Source organism: Gymnoscopelus braueri, assembly GCF_963280865.1.
Source record: "Gymnoscopelus braueri genome assembly, chromosome: 7".
In the NCBI taxonomy this organism is placed as follows: Eukaryota; Metazoa; Chordata; class Actinopteri; order Myctophiformes; family Myctophidae; genus Gymnoscopelus; species Gymnoscopelus braueri.
In genome coordinates this window covers 43,074,466-43,097,223 of record NC_137608.1, presented here as the reverse complement: position 1 = coordinate 43,097,223, position 22,758 = coordinate 43,074,466, and the positions used below count along the sequence as shown (strand labels likewise).

The following is a 22,758-nucleotide window of genomic DNA, read 5'->3' as shown; positions in this document are numbered from 1 at the left end:
TCCGGAGCTCCCCCAGTCCCCCTTTATAACAGCCCCGCCCCTAAATCAGTCGATCAAATTCGGCATCGCACTCGCGCCCCTCCATCCAATCAGGGCGCGGCGGGGGCGGTCTTCAGACGGTGGTCCGTGAGCCCACTAGCCAATGAGTGCCTCTGCCCGTTGAACAAAAGAGTCGCGTCAACGGTCGTTGGCTCCCTGAATGAGACATTATTCATGTGCATGCTGTGGTTATTTAAGGAGACATGGCAACATAACGGTCCTACCACGCAGTGCATGCTCCGTTAGATGGAGGATGGGTTTTAAAGGGGTCAGCATGTCAGTGTGCCGACGCAACTTTTTACCATTTTAAAAGATATTAATAATAATAATGCTTTTTATTTATAAAGCACTTTATAAATAAAATGTATAAAGCACTAAATTAACACTTAATTTTACTCTGAGAGTAATATAGCCTACCTGTGTATAAAGTGTACATTTTGGTTCCATTTGATTAACTCTCCATTTAACTCAGATAGTGTAGCTGTATAAAGATATACAAAATAAATCTCCCATGAATGATGCAGCTGAATGTGCACCAGTTCCCATGCAGAGTAAATACTACAGTAGCCTATATCCTGTCCATGTGATTACAAGCATGTGTTGCAAATTCATTCATTCACTCATAAGCCCCTCTCTGGTCTGCAAGTAGAAAGCTCAAAAACTGCCAATAGCCTATCCATAATATTACATATTTATGCCATCAGCCTAGCAAATAAATGACAATTAAGTAGATTATTCTGATTAAGTATTAAAGTATTAAATATTTGGCACCCATGGATTTTGTTTCCTAATAGGGGCAAATAGGCACACTTAAAAGTACACATAATATAATTGTGAGGCCTTATACGGTTGTGTTTGTGGGGCATTATAAGGTTGTGTTTGTTTGTTTGTTTTTATCTGTGGGGCTTTATTATTGTGCCTTGAAGCGGTGACATCAGCTTAAGGACGCTGGACGGTCAAATCCCCAGTGCTAATTGAACTAAAAATTCACCCTCAGAGTGAACTAAATGGAACCAAATGGACCTTGACGGGTGACGGGTCCATTTGGTTCCATTTAGTTCACTCTGGTGGGGTTTAAAAATGACCACTGAGGGTTTGAGGGTGTGCTTGTGTCTTTCTACACACCGGTGTTGCCGTGTCTGCTTATTATAAGCGACTTTGGGCTTGTTTTTCTGTAAAGTTGCTTGTTTTGGGGGCTTGTTTCTAATGTGTAGTTTCTTATTTGGGCTTGTGTCCTAATGTCGTTCTTTAAAACATTTTCATGTCAAGGACCCCCATGTATTTTTCCGCGGACCCCCCTCCATAAACATTTTGTGCCAGGGACCCCAGTGGCAGATTTGTGTTGTTCAAATGTTTCAAAAACATTCCACATTTTTATAGGTTTAAAGGGCTCATGTAGGTTAGTCATAGACCTGGTTGCTTGATTCTCTCAGGAAACCTGGCAACACGGACACACACCCAGGACCCTCCCACAGTTACCAAAAACGAGGCTTTCTGCCTGAGCGAGCTCATTCTCCTAGTAGGAGGGGGAGTGGAGCGCTGCATCAACCCGCCCCACAGCCGCTGGTTCTCCGCTACTGCTGAACAGGACGAACGGTGGTCGCATCTTATCTTCCCCCCCCCAATCGACCCCCACGTTTGAATGAAACCGGCGAGTATTAATATATCTGGAAACAAGTGCCAACAACATTTCCTTCTCGGGAGATCGTTCAGATTCAAACGCTAAATGACTTTCTGAACGACAAAGACTGACACGAATCTACTGACAGCAGCGACCGTTGAAGAACAACTAGCATTAAGGAACCACCACCACCCGGCACCTCCCTCCGAAAGGATCGAAGTCTAAAACAGTATTATTGGGGGGTTTTTTTGTAGCCATTTTTGGCAATTTGATTGGTGTCAGAAGTGGGATCCAATTTATATCCAACTTGAAAGTTGATAGTATTTTAGGTTTTTTAAAGATGACTCGGAGATCGTGTGCCATTTACGCCACGGGGATCGTGTGCGCTCACCTCCTGATCGTGGGGATCGCCCTGGTGGTCGCCCAGGTCTTCCAGACCATGATAAACAGCCGCTTAAAAAAGGTGAGTTCGATATATTAGTCTGTAATGCTACGTGTGCAAATGCGTGATTTATTGCCCTACCGTTGTGTTTCGATCGGGATGTGTTTGTTTAGTGTGAGAGGAGCAAGGGTCGTTATTTTTAAAGTGACTAGACTGAACACGTTCCACCTGCCACCAATAAGCTGTAAATGCTGCCTCTGCAGTGCCAATCACGCGCGGTTTCTATTCGATACAAGGTCATTTCGTGTGTTAAGTTACACATACAATGTATGCAATAGCCTATATATGGCTTCAAGGTCGACCATGATTTTTTTTAATGCATTCCACTACTATAGACCCCACAAGCAGCTTTATTATGTCGAAAACCGTTTCTATATCCATGGACCACCGTCCCAGAGCTAACTTAAAAGCCCCCTGTATCCCTTGCTCAGCACGGACTGTGTCGTTTGCCGAACTGATCAGATATACCTCCAAGTTCAAGCTGACAACGCGTCACATCAATCGAGTATTTAAAAAATGACGTTTTGCACAGGAAATAACTACACTGTTTCCACTCTGGCTCCCTCTCAGAGTCAGTGGTACAACCCTCTTGACAACTTGATGTCAGACGTGGTGACAGTTAGAAATCACAGTAGCATCATCAGAATAACAGCATTGTGATGTTGTGATGACTTGAGTGAACATTCCTGCCTGGACTCAGTGGAGACTGGCACTTTCATTAGTGGTAGTAGTAGTGGGGGGGGGGTCTGTCTGAGTAAGGGGTGGGGGAAGGGAGTGACTAACAGGGAGTCCCCTCTTCTAGTAGTAATTGTTGACATTACACACTTTGTTTTAAATTGTTGGCATTAGTCACCAACAGTGACTATCTCATGAGCGTGTAGAAATGGGGCCAAATGGTCCCATTTGTACACGCTCAAGAGTTACAAACAACTGAGGATTTAAGGGAGTGATTAGCTAGGCAGGGTGTCCCCCTTCTAGTAGCAGTTGTTGGCATTACACACTTTGTTTTAAATAGTTGGCATATAGTCACCAATAGTAAAATCCTCAGTCGTTGGTAACTCTTGAGCGTGTAGAAATGGGACCAAAATGGACCCGTTACGGGTCCATTTGGTCCCATTTGTACACGCTCAAGTTACAAACACGGTCAGGAGCTATAAACGACTGAAGATTTTACAAATGGTGCCACTGTGTAAAATTCTGCATCACTTCAGTTGTCCCACTTAAAAAGAAAAAGTGTGTGAAACAATTTGAGCAGGAATGTTTGACATGTACACTCTAAACCCAGTAGTGGACGACCCCCCCCCCCCCCCCCCCCAAACAGCTGCCTTCGCTGACACAGGGTTTCTCTCTCCTGACTTTAAATTTAGTTGTGAGGGCACATTATTGTCATTCTGAGTTATGACAGCATCCCGAGCGAGGAAACCGGAGAGTTAAGCAAAAGAGGGGATAGATAGTTTGACATGACTGAGAAATTGGCTGGGGAGTTAATCCTCTTTTTCTTGTCTCCTCACTCTTCCTGTTTAATTAGGAGGTCTAATTCAAGGACATGTTAAGCTGACCCCCCCAAAAAACACTCCTGACTCTGTTGTTGATGCGACCAACCACAATAATGTACTGTAGCCTAGTTGTAAATGACAACTTAAAAGGACTTACACATCTGGTGAGTGGGTGTGTAAGAAACACGTAGGAATTTGACGGACTTCTTGGCCCTGGAGGCAGGATTTTTTTGTGCCTCAAAGCCTTGTTGTTGACAAACCCTCAACTCACAGTGATAACACACATGCCTCTGTGCCCCTCCCTACCCTAAGACCACATTTTGGAGAGAACACACCGCTCAAGATGATGATGATGATGATGGACTGAGAAACATTTTGCGCATTGACCAGAAACAAACAGCATGCTGGTTTTCACACATGAACAGCCCAATCTTTTGAAGGAATAGGATGAATGTGTTTTTAAACTTAGTGTTTTAAATGTATTTTTAAAACAAGGCACTAAAATAAAAATTGGGTCACACACACTTTTTCTATCTGTTTCCGGCGCAGAACTGCAGTGTCTGATAAAAAGCTGGTTGTGGAAAACTTAACATAACACACCTACTCACGGACACAAACAGTTTTTGTAGATTGGTGAACTTCACTCTCTCACTCACATGTCTGTAGTCATCACAGACCAAGTTTTTAAACATTCTTCTAGGAGATAAATGCTCTCTGTATGACGTTGACGATTCATCATGAAGGCCGTTTTAAAAGACCTTTCTCACTCCAAGGTCAGTTAGTAGAAATTTATCTGATCTGTGTGCAGGTTTTGGGCGTTATCAAAAGCTTCAGCTCCAGCCGTGACGAGACGCTTGTTTCAAAAGGGCACACAGGTCACAGTTTATTTTAAAAGACAGAATTGCGCAAGTTAAATGACTTACGCTAGTTGAATCTTGGATGTAATAATCAGCCTATAAAAGTGCTTTTTAAGTCCACTGACTGTGAATGACAGTCACATGCTCGAGTTGGGTTGTCCTGCGGTTGCATTATATGGTTTCACTTCCCATATAGGTATGCTGCGTAATGATTATGACTCCTGACCTGTAGAGGTTCCTTCTATATGCAATATTGAACTCTCATGCATATTTGTCACTCTGTTTTGTACTTCACAGTCATAGGGTGGACTTGATATAGGCCTAATGTCTTCTGCCACCTCATTCTAGTTGCAAACATAAAGCCCGAGTTATACTTGGCTGTGCATGTCGCACACCGAAAATAGCCGATCTTCAAGTTCGCTACGCGTTGCCACGTGTTGTGGGCTTGTAGATCTGCTATTTTTGGTGCACAACACCAGCGCGCAACTAAGTACAAATCAGGCTTAATCCTTTGTGTATTACACTGTGCTATTCCAGTTATTCATATACGCCAAAGTCATTTTGCTGTGATAGTTTTCTGGACAAGATAACGTAAACATATATATTCTTTAGCATTTCATGAAGTTTGAAGGGCATGTTTAACACATCGTGGTGCGCGTCGAACTACTGAACATGGCTCTAGTCCGTTGTCTGTATGAACACAGCAGGGCGTAGAGCTTCTGCAACCTCGGTACCTTGCGTGATCTTGCCTTTTGTTTTCCTCCATGATGAATTGGAGGAGATTACTGTATTACAGTATATCTGGTTCCTCCCCTCAGGTGGTCTACAGTATCCATGGGGTTTTGTGAAGTGGCAAAATGAGAGGATGAAACCTGGATGTCCTAAAGCAAACAGGAAACATTGGTTTGGCGTTCTTGTGCGCCACACCTTAACCTGCATCCTCCTCTTCTCAGCGAGTCCCCTGGGACTTCAAATGAGAAAGAATGGCCTTTTTATCAAGTGCACCTCGTTTTATCCGGGGGACATAAGTCTCTCCAAAATCTAGCCATGAAAAAGACATGAGGGGAAGTGGGTCATTTCTCACTCCAAAAATACCTTCTTGAATGGGAAGGTTTGTTGTGAGTGTGGTTATTTTCCGAGAGGCAGTTAGTCCTGTGTCATCATGTTTTAACAGCCAAAAAGTTTAACTCCACATACTATACTGTAGTCTGTTACTGTAGGCCCTGTGGTAGTTCTACTTCTAAATGCCAAAAAATCAAAGTTCAGTATTATGACACCCATGTCTTGCTTCATTCAAAGTGAATGTTGTCAGAGCATCTTTCTGTGGCAGTTGAACTGTGTGGTTAAAGGTTGCTGTTCAGACACGAAACCCCCCTAACAGACTAATGTTAAACATTTGAAGCTTAGGTAGCTTAATTTTTTGCTAATGGTCTCCACACTTGTTCCACAGCTGAGGTTTCGCTTAAAAGAAAATTTGCTGCGCTTTTGTGGAGGGTAGGCTGGTCTGTCGATATCTCAAAACTCATCTGTGATCCCTCCTGTATTGTGATGACTAATGCTGTACTGATGCAAGTGCTGTGTTTTTTGCTTTTTACAGCATCAAACACTGATCCATTGTGTGTGTGTGTGTGTGTGGTGGGGGTGGGGGGGCCCCGATTGGCTTACAGGAGCCGATGTATAAGATTCTCTCTGCCTTGCTGAGGTCAAATTCTTCGAATGCAGTTTTTGCTCAGGCTTTCTGCTACCCAACACCCCTTCACCGCCCCCGCCCCTACACCCTGGGGTGTCAGGGTGCTGGCCTGGCAACACCCCGGTGCAGTAATTGCCCAACATCTGCTTGCTTGGCACAAACTGACTACGTTTTATTTTTTAAATGGCATATCTGCAAGCTCACAAAGCATCGCACAGCGATGCATAATGAGCTTGTAGATCTTCTATTTTTACAGGTTTAACACCTTAGTAAAACCAAGTACAAAACAGCTTAAGCATCCTTTCCCCTCAAGAATGTCTGGACAGTTATGGGATGCCGTCATCTCATCGCATTGCGTTTCTCTGAACATATCTTTGCTTTTGTGATCGATCTGTTTTCACAGGAAATCACTCTGACGGAGAAGAGCCTAGTGTTTGAGGGCTGGAAGAACCCACCCCCTCCAGTTTACATGGAGTATTACTTCTTCAACGTGACCAATCCAGAGGTGTTCTTAGCTGGTGGGAAGGCAAGAGTCAAGCAGATCGGGCCCTACACTTACAGGTACAGTGTGCTTAGCTGCGCTGCGCTCACGTCCCCCATACAGAGACTAGAAATGATAATAGTGAAAATAGCAGATCTACAAGCTCACAACGCATCTTGACGCATTGTGAGCTTGCAGACCGCTATTTTTGTATGGTACCATTGTACAGCAGAGTATAATATAGGGGTTAAGTGGTAAATCAGACTACTCGATGTAGTCAATTATAAATAATCCTAAAATCAAATGTATTTTTGTCGAATCGTTGATATATATCAAATACCAAAATATATATATATATATATATATATATATATATATATATATATATATATATATATATATATATATATATATATATATATATATATATATATATATGAAAAACATCTAGATTAACCTACTTGAGCAAGAGACAGTACGACTTACTTGAGCAAGTCGGTTGTTTCGATATGTTTTCGGTTAATTGCCCAACCCTAACAGAGAGACACAGCTGTGTTGTGGCGGCTGACTTTTGCAGCCACAGCTGAGGCCAAAGCTGATTTTTGTACATGTTGCTCATCTTGGATCACTGTGGGCTGTTTTGTGTGTGTGAAATGAAAACAAAAAGACATCTGTACATACTCATCTAACCTGACCTCCCCCCAAATCCCTCCCGCACCTTTTCCACCCCAGGGAATACAGGCCGAGGGAGAACGTGACATGGCTGGAGAACGGCACGAAGCTCTTCGCCCTGAACCCCAAAAGCTTTGTCTTTGTCCGAGAGAAGTCATGTGGCGACCCCGAGGTTGACATCCTCAGGACGGTCAACATTCCCTTTGTGGTAAGACGTTTGTTTCTACATTGTGTTGTGTCACTTAAACAGAAGTCAGTCACAGGCCTGTGAGTCATGTGATGGACAAGTGTGTTCCGCTAACGTCAGCGACCTTTCTTGGACACTCAGACAGTTGGTATCATAGAACGCAATAAACCATCATCTCAAGGTTTTTATTATGACATTCTGATAACTCTGAGGTGAGAGCAAAATGTTCCATGCCAAGGACCACCAAATGGCCATGGCCTCGTGCTGCAGCCCCCCATTATGAAATGGCTTAAAATAAATAGCCAATCTACAAGCTCACACACAACACGTCGCATTGTGACACGTTGTGAGCTTGTAGATGTATTTTCATTGTTTTTGAGAATGTTTGACAATAACATGCTCAAAAATGTGATCTTTGCAATTACCCCCGTGATCTCCACTTTGAAAGATTCTGGGCTACTACTCTTGTGTATCTCTACTCTCACCTGTATCTGTGTTTAATGCCTGCTGCAGTGCTGCTATGTCACCTGAATTTTCCTCAGGATAAATTAAGGTCCATTAATCACCATTACATAAAGGCATTCCACCTAACGATCTTTTCCTGTGTTACTCTCCCTTTTCCTTCTGTCTCTTCTCCCCTTCTTGCTCCCAGGCTGTGATGAGTGAGCTGAATCAGTACTCCTTCATGCTCCGTACCTTTGTGTCCATGTGGATGAACAGCCTGGGCATTGAGATCTTCATGACGAAGACCGTCCACGAGGTGCTGTGGGGCTTCAAGGACCCCTTGCTGTCTAAAATCCACAACATGAAGCCCGAAGTGGATGACACTTTCGGCCTGATGTGGAAGGTGAGGACCAGTATTTATTTAGGGAAATTCCATGGTAGTGCAATGTAAAATCCGGGAGTGTTCATTTAATTCCTGAGAGTTAACTAAGGAGTTCAATTAATTCTCTAAGATTTTAATTGTGAACCATCGTGGACCCTTGAGCTTTCCTGAAAATCTCTATAGAGAAGAGAAACAGATACATATACTCTTGTTAGTTATTTTGTGCCTCAGGGAACAAAGGCTATAGTCAGGTCAAGTTCATGCTGTTAGTCATGGGATAGCCTTGCATAGCCAGATGATTTAGGATCTCCGCCTCCTGAAAACGTCTGCGGAAATCTAAATTCAATGTATGGCCTAAAACTGGATGGAAACAATTTGAGTATTAAAGAAAATAACTACACCATAGACCCAATGCAAAGACTTAGAGTGGTCCTTCATATTGGAACATCTCATGTTTGTAAGCTGCCTTTCTTGCCGCTGTTCTAGCCCTATATTGAATGTAAATTTCCCCAGGTAGGCAGAGATGTTCTATCTTCTGGCTAGGGCTCGGCTGTCACGATCATGACATTTTACTTGACGATTAATTGTCTCAGAAATCATTTCGATTAACGATTTTAATTGTGTTTTTGGAATTACACATTGGAACATATAAATAAAGATTACATTTCTGTTTTGCTTTTAGGCTTCGTAAACGAAAGTTGCGCAGGGCAGATGTGACCAATAACTTGAATATACAGAGAAATGGCTGACACATTTAATAACTTTCAAAATAAACATAGCCCATCTACAAGCTCACAATGAGCTTCTAGATCTTCTACTTCTGCTACTTTCTGAAAATGTGTCAACATTTTTCAACATGGAAATGATAATGACGATTATGCTAAATTAATGACGATTATGCAAAATTAATTGCGACTATCTCAAATAATTGTGATCAGGCAATTGTGTAATAGTTTATGACAGGCCTATGTCAGCTATGTCAGACTAATCATGCGACGCCTAAAACAACATATGAAAAAAGGAAGCATTCATGTGTTAGCATTGCTTAAGAGAAGTGAGATTGGTCATTTGCTGATGGAAAATAGTTTCTTCCTGTTGTGTAAACCTGTGACAAAATGACTAGACTATCACATTACCCTCACCCTGCACCGTCAATAGACCGAAACGGACTGATCAGCTACAGTAGCTCACCACCATTTCCTGATCATTTGCTTGGTTTAGGGGTCAATGCTACAGAAGTTACACTGAATCTCGTGTCTCAAAGGGGTCAATGCTACAGCAGTCTCACTGAATCTCGTGTCTCTGTCTCCTTTCCATAGAAAAACGGAACTCACGAAGGAGAGTTTGTCTTCTACACTGGGGAGCAGAACTACATGGATTATGGAAAGATTGACACATGGAACGGCCTGAGGTAGAGAGCCATGTCTCCCTGCTTTTGTGTTTCATCGTTTAATTTTTTTTCAGTTTTGAAACTTTGTCTTAGGGCTAGAAATTTGTCTTTGGTTTCGACCCCCCCCGCATTTTGTCGGCCGGGTAACATTTTTCTCACTGACAAATTGCTTTCAGGACAATGACGTTAGCATTTCCTTATTTGCCCGACTCCTATATTACAAGTCAAAGTCCAAGGCAGACATGACTTTTGTGTGTGTGGTTGTGTGACTTATTTTTCCGGTAGAACAGGATTTCAAAATGAGCGCATGAATATTACCGGTAAATGCACTTAACCCATTAATACCTGGAACGCATCTGTGCCACTTTTAGATTTCTTTAGGCTATTCAAAAATAGCAGATATACAAGCTCATAGCGCGGCACCGAGTGCCGCGCTACGAGCTTGTAGATCTGCTATTTTTGAAAAATCGTGAAAATTATTTTTTTACATTTTTTTCCGAAAAACTGTTAGGATTTAGAAAATGTTTAGAAGCGGCTTCAGGTCTTAATGGGTTAACAGTGGGAATAGTTCAGCCTGATTTATTCTTTGTTGTGCGTCGGTGTCACGCACCGAAAACAGACGAACTACAAGCTCTGCGACGCGTTGCGAGCTTGTACATTTTCGGTGCACGACATCACGCAGAACGAGGTGTAAATCAAGTCACTTATCAAGCATAAACAACACTGTCACACCAACGCCTTGATATCGCTTGTTTTACACCCATCAACAGGGAGATGACGTGGTGGTCTTCAAATCAGAGCAACATGATAAACGGCACTGACGGCGCCGTCTTCCACCCGCTGATTTCCAGGAACGAGCTGCTGTACATCTTCGCCGCTGACCTGTGCAGGTGCGCACGTGGGCTTCTTATCTCTTTAACCGTGCACATGCACATTTGTTTACATTCAAAGCAGCCAGGAAGGGCCGGGCGTTTATGTGTTTCCCTGAGTGTCGGGGAACAAGGAAGGAAGCTTGGAAACGATGACACAGTCCCAGGCATTATGGGGCTCGGTTGAGGTCAGCTTGTAGCATATCTCACAGGTCTAATGGGAATCCCATGCATGGGAGGTTTTGGAGGAAGGCAATCTTTCAGAAGTCTCAGTCCGCACGACACGAGGCGTGTCTACCTAAAGAAGTATTCATCTCTCAAAATGTTCCCTGAAATTATAGGGACATGAGAACCTGCTTGGATGGAGGAATGCAGCAGTTTTTGTCCTTTAATTAATAGATAGAATAACCCGCTTAAAAGACTCTTAAAACAATTTGACGTATATTACATTTGTTCCCTAACGTAGCCACTGATGCATCCTCCCTGTTCCTCCTCAGGTCCATCCATCTGGGCTATGTGAAAGACGTGGAGGTGAAAGGCATCCAGGCGTATCGCTTTGCTCCCCCGGCAGACGTGCTGCAGAGCCCCATAGACAACCCCGCCAACGAGGGCTTCTGTGTGCCAGCCGGTGACTGCCTGGGTACCGGCGTGCTCAAAGTCAGCGTTTGCCGAGAAGGTAGTTGGGGAAACCCTGCCGCGTTGACCCGTAGGCTAACTCAGTGGTTCTCAAAGTGCTGTCCTTGAGGGGGTTCCGGGGGGTCCCCAGCTAAATTAAGTTAACATAGCATCAAAATCTATTTAACCAACTTTAACCCTATTTTATACTTGCCGATATGAGATTGTAGATCTGCTATTTTTGAAAAATCTTGGATAATTGTGATTAAAAAAATAATTACACTAATCTTCGCTTATGGGGATCCCTGTCACAACAGTTTTCAAATGAGGGTCTTTGACCAATTACATCAATTTGTAGATGGTTGACATGAACATTTTTGAGAACCACTGTACTAACTTACCCCATAACCTAGATTATTCCTTCCCCCTAATGGTCCACTGCATCCATTCATTATTCAGTTTTAGGCGCTCACAATCCCAGCATTGTATCACAAGTTGCCACTGTTTGAACTCGCCCGATTTTGTTTTTGCTCAATACACGGTTCAATAATTAACTATAGATGAGAGCCATTGAAGGGTTTTATTGCAGGAAATGAGTGCGAGTATGAGTGTTGGGAATCTCTGCTTCACGTTCTAAGGCTTGTAAAGAAATAAATTGCGTGGGTGTGTGTGTACCTTTTGAAAATAATATTGAACACTTGAAAGATGGCAGCCTGTTCACATGCTTATTACGTGCTGAGTGCCTAATTTCCAGGAATAAAACATTACACAAAAGACCACTTTTAATTCCTCAGCCAGTAGCTAACAATATCACAATCCGATGGTACGAATGTATGCTCATTGGGCGTACAAAATGTACGCCCGATGAGTGAACATTGCGATCAACATTTTGCACAAGACTTAGGTTTATTTTTTTTGCCACAGTATATTATTGATCTCGCATCAGAACAATGGGACGTAGGCTGAAAATCGGCAACGTTTCCCTTTAATGTAAGTTGAGGCTCTTCCAGCTCATCCTGACCTTAAGTGAATGAGGCTGTCATTAGCCTACCCTACAGAAACACCCTTGGGGCAGCCGTGCTTATCAGAATGCCTATTCACCACTTCCTCTACCTCCTGTGTCTAGCACTGTAGCTTCACCCTGACATTCTCTAGCTATCAGTTGACTTATATCGGGTAGAATTGTTTACGTGATCCACTATATAATGAAGCAGATAATTTTGTTATCTTGCGTTGTCTTTGATCTCTTATTCTTGTCTGCCTTTTGTTTATATCAAAACAAGATTTACTTGTGATTGTTCACTGGTTGATGCATGTCATCTTGTTTCTACCAGGCGCTCCTATCGTGGTGTCCTTCCCCCACTTCTATCAAGCCGACCCCAAATACATCAACGCCGTTGAAGGGATGACCCCCAACAAGGAGGAGCACGAGACATACCTGGACCTTCAACCGGTATGAACTAAGGGCTGATTCATACTTTGTATTCCATCGCAAGTATTTATGACCCCCAGATGATTAGGTCTATACGATAGCATGGAATACGACTCTGTTTGTTTACGGCTGTGACTTATCTAAGTGACAATAAATCACTATCGTGAACAAGGCTATGTCCTTGATGACTCAGGCTAATGTTTTCATTTCAGGATTATTGCTACATCCACTTGTTTTTGTGTACTTGACATGGTTAACCACGTGGTACGTCCAATATTGAAAATAGCTAATCTACAGTGAGTTTGCAGATTGGCCATTTAAGTAGTTAAAAGTGGAAAGACTTTGAATGCATGCTCTTTGTGTGTATCTCCAGACCACGGGGGTTCCCATCCGTGCCTGTAAGAGAGCCCAGCTCAACATCATCCTGAAACGAGTGCCAGGCTTCCCGTAAGTTCAACTCTGACCCACATCACTGTCGCTGCACATGCTTCCCGTCGCGGCCTCACGTTGAGCCTCTTGCAATGCTTGCTGACTTTTCTCTCCCTCTGCCCCAACAGCAAAACAAAGTTAATCAACGAGACCATTTTCCCCATCATGTTCGTCAATGAGGTAGGCACATTAGGGCTGCATAGATGTAGCAGATGACACATAGCATGTATTTTCAGTTTGGGATGAATGTTTTAGAATAGGAATTATTGAATGAATATGGCTACGTTACTTGAAAGCTGTGTATTTGCACCTGTGCTCTTTTTAAACTGAAATGAATCGAAGCACAAATGTCAAACTTGTTAGTTAATGTCAGTTTTTCCTCGTAACCATATTTGATTTGTATCTGACACTACCTGATGTTTTATATCGAAAATAGACGATCAACAAGCTCACAACACGTCGCATCGCGAGGTGTTGTGAACTTGTAGATTTGTAAATTTTGGTGTCCAACACGGATATATGACATGTATAAATTAAGCTTAGGCCTGTGACACCCAAAATAGGAACGCCAGGGTTAATGTGGTCAATGCTTTGTCGTATGACAAAAATGACATACTGCATCTTAAACTGAAAGAAGTGTTGATTTTATTTTATTTTTGCAGTGGAGAGTACACTACGTAATTTTGTTGTTGTTCGACTAGGTATAAATTAGCCTTAAGTGAACAAGCAGATCGATAACCGAGTCTCCTCCTCTCGCCCTAGACGGCCACCATCGACGATGAGTCAGCATCCCAGATGAAGACCATGCTGTTAATCGTCACACTGGTGTCCAACTTCCCCCTGCTCATCGTGGGGATGGGTGTCATCCTGCTCCTGGTCCTTGTCATCCTGGTCTGCCGGAACAGACAGAAGAAGGTAAGACCCCCCCCTTACTCAGCCGGCCCCATTAGGAGCCCCCCACCCCCCCCCCCCAAACGCCTAGAATGAATCTGCACTGTTATCTTGGGACACTGAATGCTTGAGAACCCACCCACCCCTCTCCCCAGTATAATGTGTGTGTCAGCCCCACAATAGATCCCAGTGTTGCTGGTTCTACATTGCTGATACACTGCTCAGTATACGTTGGAGCTTTTCGTCACAGTGAATGCTCTAGTCAGTGTTTTATTTGGAGGGTCTGACTGGGTTCTTGCATGGGTGAAGGGCGTAAATAACCTCAGGCTACTTGCATGTTAGCTAACACGATGCATGACAGCATGTTGCTTTTTATTTAATTTTTTTCTCTGGATCAAATGATATTAGTTGCCTCTGAAATATTTTCTAACCTGTCAGTGCAATCCCTGTCTCCAGGAACGGCTTGCTTCTTCCTACAGTCAGCGTATAAACTTAGACGAGCATGCTTCCCCACACAAAGTGCATTGTCCTCTAGTACTCCCCCCAGAATGTACAGCGTGCCTTTTGCACTTTATCTGTGTTTGCCTTGGGGTTAGTCGATCTGACCCCCGGTGAATTCCCTGCCAATAGATTAGAATACTCCAGGTCATTAACTGTCTAAATAGAACCTGTAACATATATATAGGCCAGCATAACTTGCACAATGGCTAGAACAATCGTTTTTCATTGCAGTTCAGCAGTGAGAGAATGTTAACCTAAAGCTCAGTTTCACTATGTGAGGAAGTGTTATACTGTAGTAACCATGCACTGATTTTAATTTTCTGTAACCCTCCTTTTTTTTCCTTTTCTGTTTTAGAATGAAGTAAATCGTATTGATTTTACTGAAGCTTTTTCTTTTACTGTAAGTCTTCATTTTTGCCTTGTTTGCTGTTCTCTTTTAATTTGTTATCCACCTTTGCTTGACATTGATTATAATTTAATTATCTTTTTTTATGGGATATGTTTCTTTTGTACCCTCACCTCATAGTGATGTTTTGGTCTGTCTGTTTTAAGTTTGGATGCTAATATTAAATATTGTGGTGGTGTCCTGTATATTTACACCGACATGGTTAATTTTCAACATCGCATTCATAGTGGAAAGATGTTTATCACCTAGATGTTTATTACTGTGTTTCCCATTTGCTGTGGTGTTTAGTGAAAAGCCAGATTTTATCATTCTTCCTACGACGGAGTCACTCGCTTTTAAAAAGATCAGCTATTTTCCAGTGCGTGACTCGCATCGTACGATGAAGCATAAATCGGGCGTAAGAGGATGCGTTGCTGTTGGTAGGTTATGCGCTAACATCTGTCTCCCCTCCGTCCATCTCAGACGGCGAAGGACGACACAGCGTACACGCAGGTCAGCGACAAGCCAGAGGAGGCAACGGAGACCACCCACAGCAGTCAGCCCATGCGAAACGGCTCCTACATAGCCATGTCTCCAGTGGAGGCTCAGAAGTGTTGATGGAAGCTGGGCCCGCAGGCTGGAACTCAGGAAGGGGGTTGAGGGGAGACCAGGGGGGCTTCAACAACACCATGGGTGGGGGATGCACACGGACACCTAGATACTTTTTTTTTTTTTTTTTTTTCCCTGCTTCGGCTGGGTGGGGGTGGGACGGGATGGGACACAAGCCCCAGTAAATGTCACTGGAGACATTGCTCCTCTCATTGAGCCCCCTGATGACTGTCATTCTCTATACTACCTGCTGAGCATGGCCCTTACTGCCTGCCGTACTGCAACGACACAACCAACCCCCCCCCCCCCCCAACACACACAAACACACTCTATCTCTTCCTTTGTCTCCGTCCTGGTCGGCCCAGCGCCGGTGGGGAGGGTGATGATGGGACTCCGGGCGGGTGTGGCCAGGACAAGCCTTTCTGGGTAACTCTTCTGCTCCTCTGAGGGGAATAGGTAGCATTAGGTTGTGGTGGCCGCTCGTAGAGGCATGCGTTCCTCGGGGCGGACGCCCAGCCAACCAATAGGGCTCAAAGAGGGTTGACGGTTAGCGTTTACCTGTCGACGTGCCGGGTCGCCCTCTGAACTAAGCCAACAGATACAAAGCCCATGCTCCTTAAAGCTGAACCTGTGTGACAAGTATTTCTGTTCCCCTCGAGGCTGAGCTTGACCGGCTCAGAGTGTAAAAAAGAAAAGAAAATGGTTTTGCTAACAAACAGTGTACTTACCATATCCTTTTATACGAAAAACAGAAGAAAAAAAAGAGAAAATAGACTGAGCCAAACTATTTATAGCATTTTTGCCTTTTTTTCTAAAGATAAAATTGGTGCACAGACTTGCCACTTGGTATCCCAATATCAGAGTTAATGAACGCGAGAGCGTGCTTATCTTAACACTGCAGTGTCCTGTTTTCATGGACATGGGGCAATTATCTTTCTTGATGCAGGCACAGTTTATTATGACACCTGAACTACTAGTGATGTTGACCCTCCACACACAGTCTTTGTGTTTTTTGTTCCCTCCCTTTTCCAGAGTACTAGTTAAAAGATATATTTGAAGTCTTAACATTTCAAAAACACCAGTTACGGTATTAGCTAGCTAGCTGTAGAAATGTCGCCATAGCTCTAGGTAGCGTCCACACACACACACACACCCGCAAAACTTACAAGGGAGACTTGAACCTTATTTCTGCCTTACAGCATTTCAGTGTGTCCTCTTTGTTCATGTGGTAAAAAAAAAAAAAAAGACGCTGGAACCGTTTTGTCACTGTTGTACATTATGTGAAGGGGAAATGTTGGGCTACCTCCTGACCAAAATCCAGCAAGTAGTCCGCCTAGTGTGCTGACGACACTAAACAATGGTTCTCAAAGTGGGGTCCAGAGACCCTCAGGGTTCCTTGAGGAGGTTCCAAATGACCCAGGTCTGTAACTCTTGAGAGTATACAAATGGAACCATCTATACACTCTCAAGAGTTATGGGGATCCTTCAAATTAAAAACAACTGAGAGCCACTGCACTAGAACCTGGTGTCCACCACTGGCGTGTGTCTACACTTCAAGAGAAAGCACAATTTGGACTGCTAGAACCAGTCCCAAGTAGACTACCAGGTCTTTTTTCTCCTCCTATGAAGACAGTTTATCCTTTCAAATACACCGGCAGGTGCTGTGAATTTTGAAAGTGGATTATTCATTAGAAACTTTGTATTAAGGGGTGGGGGTGGGGCGGCCTGTATACCACTTAACTGCTGTGCATGCAACGCCAACATAGTCACCTTGTTTGCATAGGAGTTGTAGGCCTCCTGTCAAATGCAGCACTTGAATCCCATTTTTGTCTTGCGTTGGACGGAGCGTTTTCATTCTGCTGTCGGGTCACACTAGCGGTGTCATGTGACGAAAAGCCTTTGGCAGTTGCCCATGGAAATTAATTTAAGGCCATATTACTGTCAACATGGGGAACCGTCACCCCCTGCACTTTCCCCTGAAAATGTGCCCAGTTCATTTTCTTGAATTCCTAGTTCATTTCAATGCAAATGGTCCTTATGTATATTTCAGCGGTTCGGCCCAGTCTAGAATTTGACTGTGGTCAGAGGTGTAAAAGAGGGACAACAAATTGGGCGCTCATGAATCTTGTTACTTGAGTTCCAGAACATGGAGTGTCTTGTTCCTTTGAATTCTGTTTTTGTTTTGTTTGTATTTGTTATTGCTGCTAATGTTTGCCATAACACATGGACTTGTATTTGTCTATGGATATTTACCATAATGTGCTAATATTCGGTGTGAGGTGGTGCCACAGAAGCCCAGTGTTCCTGTGGTGCTCGACCTGTGTGCACCTGTGAATATCTGAGCACAGGATACAAAGCCCAAAGCTTGCTGCCATTTATTGGTATTAGCGGTTAACTGTAGCTAGTAAACATTTCATAATACAAAGTTATCACGCTTATAACCACACATTTGTCAGCAGTTGATAATCTGACCGTTGTATTTGTTCTTCTGGGTTATGATAGGATTAGTTAACTGGACAGTGTGATGGATGGTCTACACAGTAAAAGCACTCGGGAGTATACAAATGGAACCAAATTGGTTCCTTTTGTATACTCGTAAGAGTTTAATTAACACTAAGCGTATACTGTGTAGTCCGAAAACAAATGAAGGAGAGCCAATAAAAGCTTTTTTTTTGTCGCCATTCAGGATTTGTGCCAGTAGTCTATCAGGCAAGGGATTCTAGGTATATCCAGTTTAAATCTGCGGTAGTGATTGCGATACGAGTAGGCCTTTTTATCCCACCAATATCCAAGCAATCGCAGCCTTGTGCAACCTCTACTGTACTTGCATAATCACAGTATACGTTAACCGCCGGTATTGACTTGAATCTGAAAGACCTTAATCCTGGGAGCCCTTCTTTTTGGTGCATGTGTGTGCTTGTACAGTGTCTGTTTAAACAGTGGCACACACCTCTGTCTGACTCACTATACACTGACCTTTGAGTACAATCCATCTAGTCCATTGGATCGTCCCATGTTTGACCAAAGATAACCTGCATAGATCTGTCCCGGCAACCATGTTTACTCTTCTTGCCGAAAAAATGGCCATGCCACCAACCACCGCCGCCTACCTTATTAATCGTGCCACGACCCAAGTGCAGTATTTGCAACAGTGTTGTGTGCGTGTATGTATGCGTGTGCTGTGCTGTGCGTGTGTGCTTTTTTTCCAACGAGGCAAAAAAAGGTTTTACAAATTTGGTTGTGATATCAGAAACTCAATTGATGGATATTGTTTCTGTTTTTTTTTCCGCATGGTCCGAGAAGATGGAAAAATTATTAAAAATGTGGCTCTCTTTGTGAGCAAAAAATCTCAGTATTATGTATTGATAAAGCAATACAAACTTATGTAAAATATGGAATTGTGGATGTTTTGTAATCAGCCACACAATATTTAAGTATATTTTCAGTTTTTCCTCTATTTGTATGTTTGTTAGTTTATTTGTGGTCCAGTTTCATTTCTCTTTTAGTGCAGTTTAGAAGTTTTGTAATGTTCAACAGGGGTCAAAGCACATTTCAGTTATTATAATTTTTTTTTTCTTCTCATTTTTCGAAATGAAGAAAAGTTTAAAGATGGACCAGTACAGTATATCACATTGTAACTACCAGAGCAACTGTAACATCCCCTTAAATGTCTGTAGGAGGATTTCTGGATGGTTGGGAAAACAGTGTATTTTGTGTGCCATGGGAACATGTAGTGTAAACTAATGCACTGTTGTTGTTTTTTTGTCAAACTGGAGTGACTTTACTGGAAGGCTGATTATCTGTTCAGATGTGAGTTGGGAGATTGCCTCAGTGCCAACAGACGCCTGATTTGGACTTTGTTGCGTGCCGTGTCGCGCGCCAAAAATAGCTGATCGACAAGCTTGCAACGCTTGCAGATCTGTTGTTTTGAGTAGTATAAAGTATTTGTATAAATCAGGCTTTAGATAGGCATAAGGGAAATACACATGCAGTCTAACCCATGTAGATGAATGACGCTTTCCTTCAGGGAATGAACACTAGTACTACCGTACCATCCTTCTATTTCCAACATTCGCTCTTTGGTGTTGCAGCAGTTCAAGACACCTCTGCGTCTTCCAACACCTGACTACAAGACGTTTCCTATTGAGATATTAGATTCTTTTTGCTGCTGAAAATGACAATCCCCTTTGTCATGTTAGGTGCAAAATGATTGCAAAGTAATTTTTCATTTTTAGTTTTGATAATTTACTCTGCACACATGTTTCTACTGTGCTTTTTGTAAACATTTTTAGTGTATTTGCAAAAAATAAATAAAGTTGCAACAGATGCAAAGTTCTTCAAGTGATGTCTGCTGTCATTTACTTGCATGTGTTAATGAGATTCTAGCATTAAAGGTGCTCTACGTGATATGTTTTGGTTTTTGTTATTAACTAATCTTTACTATATTCAGATCATAATCATTGCTATAGAGCGTTCAGTAACAGTGGTCTCCCCATCTCTCCAGCTCTTAAGTAAATAGAAAATGCAAAATGCATTTTCAGCTGGTTTACACATTTCATCCTGTCAGGAGAGAGGACTCCACAGAGGTTATTTATCAGCTTGTGTTCCAGGTCCAATTTTGTGTGCTCATTTATTTGTTTCATCACTGCCAATTCCACTTGTTTATATTATATCCTGTATGAGTTCTCTGTCTTGATGGGATGAAATTGGTATTGTGACCTTGAAATTGTATTTTCTGTTTACTAAAGAGCTGGAGAGATGGGGAAACCCTAACCTGACACCGTCAAATGGAAGAAGCTTGCGACACACATTTGTTTCCTGTTATTGAACAAACACTATAGCAAGGATTGCTATGGCAATAGAGCACTATTTAACATTTATTTTAACAGAAAAAGTCACTCATTGCACCTTAACACAAGAAATATGTGATTTGTGATAATTACATTTAAAAAACTACATTCAACATAAGAAGCTATAAATATGAAACCACTGAACGCACACTACAGTTGCATAGATACAAGAAGAATTCCTTGTTTATAAACAATTCTGTCCTTGGAAATGTTATTAATGGATGTTTGGTGCAGAGTGGAAATCCTGTTGGCTCTACAAATGTACTCGGAATTTGATAGAGTCCCAGATTAGACACTTGTTTCTCCAGACCTCCCAACAGATGTCATCTTGTTGTGCTTCCCTCCAGTCACGTGGAGTAGTCTACTGTAACCTGATTCAAGGAAGTTCCCATGAGAGATCATGTAAACACACGTCTACCTCAAGGCAAACCACGTAACTTCTCCATGTCATCAAACACGAACACAACAAGGTGCTTTGGAAATGTTCCCTGTTGATTTGGCCTTCCATTCAAAGCTCTTCATTAGGGCCAATCTACAGCTGCTTTTTGACCACTTCTAACCTGGCATCCCTATTTTGGGCATATCATTATGAAGAATAAATAAGTAACAATTTTAGAAGAAATTTTTTAGCCTTCAAAAATAGCAGATCTACAAGCTCACAACTCGTCACAATACGACACGTTGTGAGCTTGGCGATCGGCTTTTTTTTCAAAATAGCTGTGCAAGTTCAACAAAGTATGAATCAAGCTTTATTAGTCAAAGAGGGACAGTACAGGCAAACAGTTCAGTAAAGACACCCTGTGGTCAGTGAACAATGGACAGCGTCTGATCTTCCAGGAAAAGTAGGCCTGTCTCAACCAGGCCTACTTTTCTGCTGGCTGCCTTTCGCCTCCTCTGCTCCATTCATCGCCAGTGTGTGAGTTTGTGGGGGGGGGGATGTAACTCCACAGAATGTGAGGGGGCAGCCTGAGGCTGAGGTGAATGAGAGGCTGTGGCAGGCCGGGGCATGTAGGCCTCTGGCTCGGGGCAAATCTAACCGCCCTCACATGAACTCACAAGGCGTGACGCATGTTGTTTGGTTGACAACAGTCAGTGTTCCTTCCAGTAACAGGGAAGTACTGTAGTAGTTACTTCCCAAGGTTATTATAGGTTTGTACTTTTTATCTCAGTTAACTACAAAGGTTACCTATATAGTTTATTTATGGTTAACTCCTTGGTACCTCCAAGGCTCCCATACCCAATGATGGTCTGGACCAGAAAGTGTGAACATATCCACCCCCCCCCCCCCCCACCCCTCATTTTTAGTTCAGTTGTATGATTGATGTTGTTCACCGACAGAGATCTCAGACTCAATGACAGGGCGGAATACCATCTTTCTTTCTGATATTAACAGGTGACTGGTGGATTGATTTTATTTGATGATTTAACTGAATGTTCCGGAGCCTATACATTTGGTCAAAATTGCAGATCTACAAGCTCCCATGAGCTTTTTGAGATTTGGTGGACAAAAGGAGGGGGTCTAGTATAGACTCCGGTCAACCAAGTACAGTATATAGGGGTGAAGTGGCTAAAATGCACTTGCACATGCACCTAATTGCTCAGAATATGGCAATAAAGTCACATTACTTATATTTCTATTGCAGTCCTGTAGACTTGGCTGGAGGGCGGTGTAGTAATTAAGCTCAGCACATTATAAAATTAGCACATATTCCACAGATTATAGGGATTACATTACTCTAATGTTTACTTATAGGACACATTTTGAATATGTTTCTTAAAACTACTCAATATGAACAGATTTCACAGATTTCATTTCATTTGGGATTTTATTCCATTCACCCCCAGCTGAGTAAACCTGCTTCTTAAATTGGCCACGTTGTAGCTGTATTTGTATTGAAGGAAGTTTCTAATAAAAATGAAAATACCCATGAGGATTTGGAAAAATACCATGTGAAAATCTTTGAAAACATGTTATGTTTTAAATGTTTAAAAATCAGCAGGAAGCCAGTTCACCTGTTAAAATAGTTTGGAGTAATGTGTTCTTTTGGGCTAAACTTGGAATACCTTCAGCTTGTTTTTGTTTTTTGTTCTTTTTGTTATCAGGCAGTGTAATCAAGTGACATTGAACTATTCGTTTTGAACTAATGTCCTTGTGGTCTTTATCCAGGAAATTTAAAAAACATTAAAAATGTGTTTTTGGAGTAACCTTTTCAAAACAGAAAAGGCCATAGATTCACCTGTCATACATTAGTCCACTTCACATCCAAGATAACAACAGAATGTTTTTCTTTTAACTGTAGGCTAGGTTATCCCATGGCCAGTGGTGTAAAGTAACTAAGTACATTTACTCAAGTACTGTACTTAAGTACAATTTTTAGGTATTTTTACTTTACTGGAGTAATTCCAATTTTCAGTATACTTTTACTTCTACTCCACTACATGTCAGAGGCAAATATGATACTTGTACTCCACTACA

At 42.4% G+C, this 22,758-nt stretch overlaps 1 protein-coding gene across 2 annotated transcripts; it reads left to right on the top strand.

Moving 5' to 3' along the window:
- Positions 1-1,567: 1,567 nt before the first annotated feature.
- Positions 1,568-19,773, top strand: scarb2a (scavenger receptor class B, member 2a). 2 transcript variants are annotated; one of them, XM_080434064.1, is made up of 13 exons: positions 1,568-2,123; positions 6,549-6,706; positions 7,359-7,506; positions 8,138-8,332; positions 9,631-9,722; positions 10,472-10,591; positions 11,068-11,246; positions 12,520-12,638; positions 12,991-13,064; positions 13,175-13,226; positions 13,809-13,961; positions 14,794-14,838; positions 15,307-19,773. In XM_080434064.1, exons 1-13 carry the CDS (start codon positions 2,001-2,003, stop codon positions 15,439-15,441), a joined length of 1,593 nt encoding a protein of 530 aa, XP_080290190.1. In that variant the 5' UTR covers positions 1,568-2,000; the 3' UTR covers positions 15,442-19,773. The 2 variants fall into 2 exon arrangements, with proteins under 2 accessions (XP_080290190.1, XP_080290191.1); XM_080434065.1 differs by lacking the exon at positions 14,794-14,838.
- Positions 19,774-22,758: the final 2,985 nt, after the last annotated feature.

Excerpts from the sequence above, each read along its gene's own strand:
- scarb2a (XM_080434064.1), top strand. The coding sequence starts at position 2,001 with ATGACTCGGAGATCGTGTGCCATTTACGCCACGGGGATCGTGTGCGCT. Across the intron at positions 10,592-11,067 it reads TTCGCCGCTGACCTGTGCAG|GTCCATCCATCTGGGCTATG; the intron begins GTGCGCACGTGG and ends GTTCCTCCTCAG. Across the intron at positions 13,065-13,174 it reads AAACGAGTGCCAGGCTTCCC|CAAAACAAAGTTAATCAACG; the intron begins GTAAGTTCAACT and ends CTGCCCCAACAG.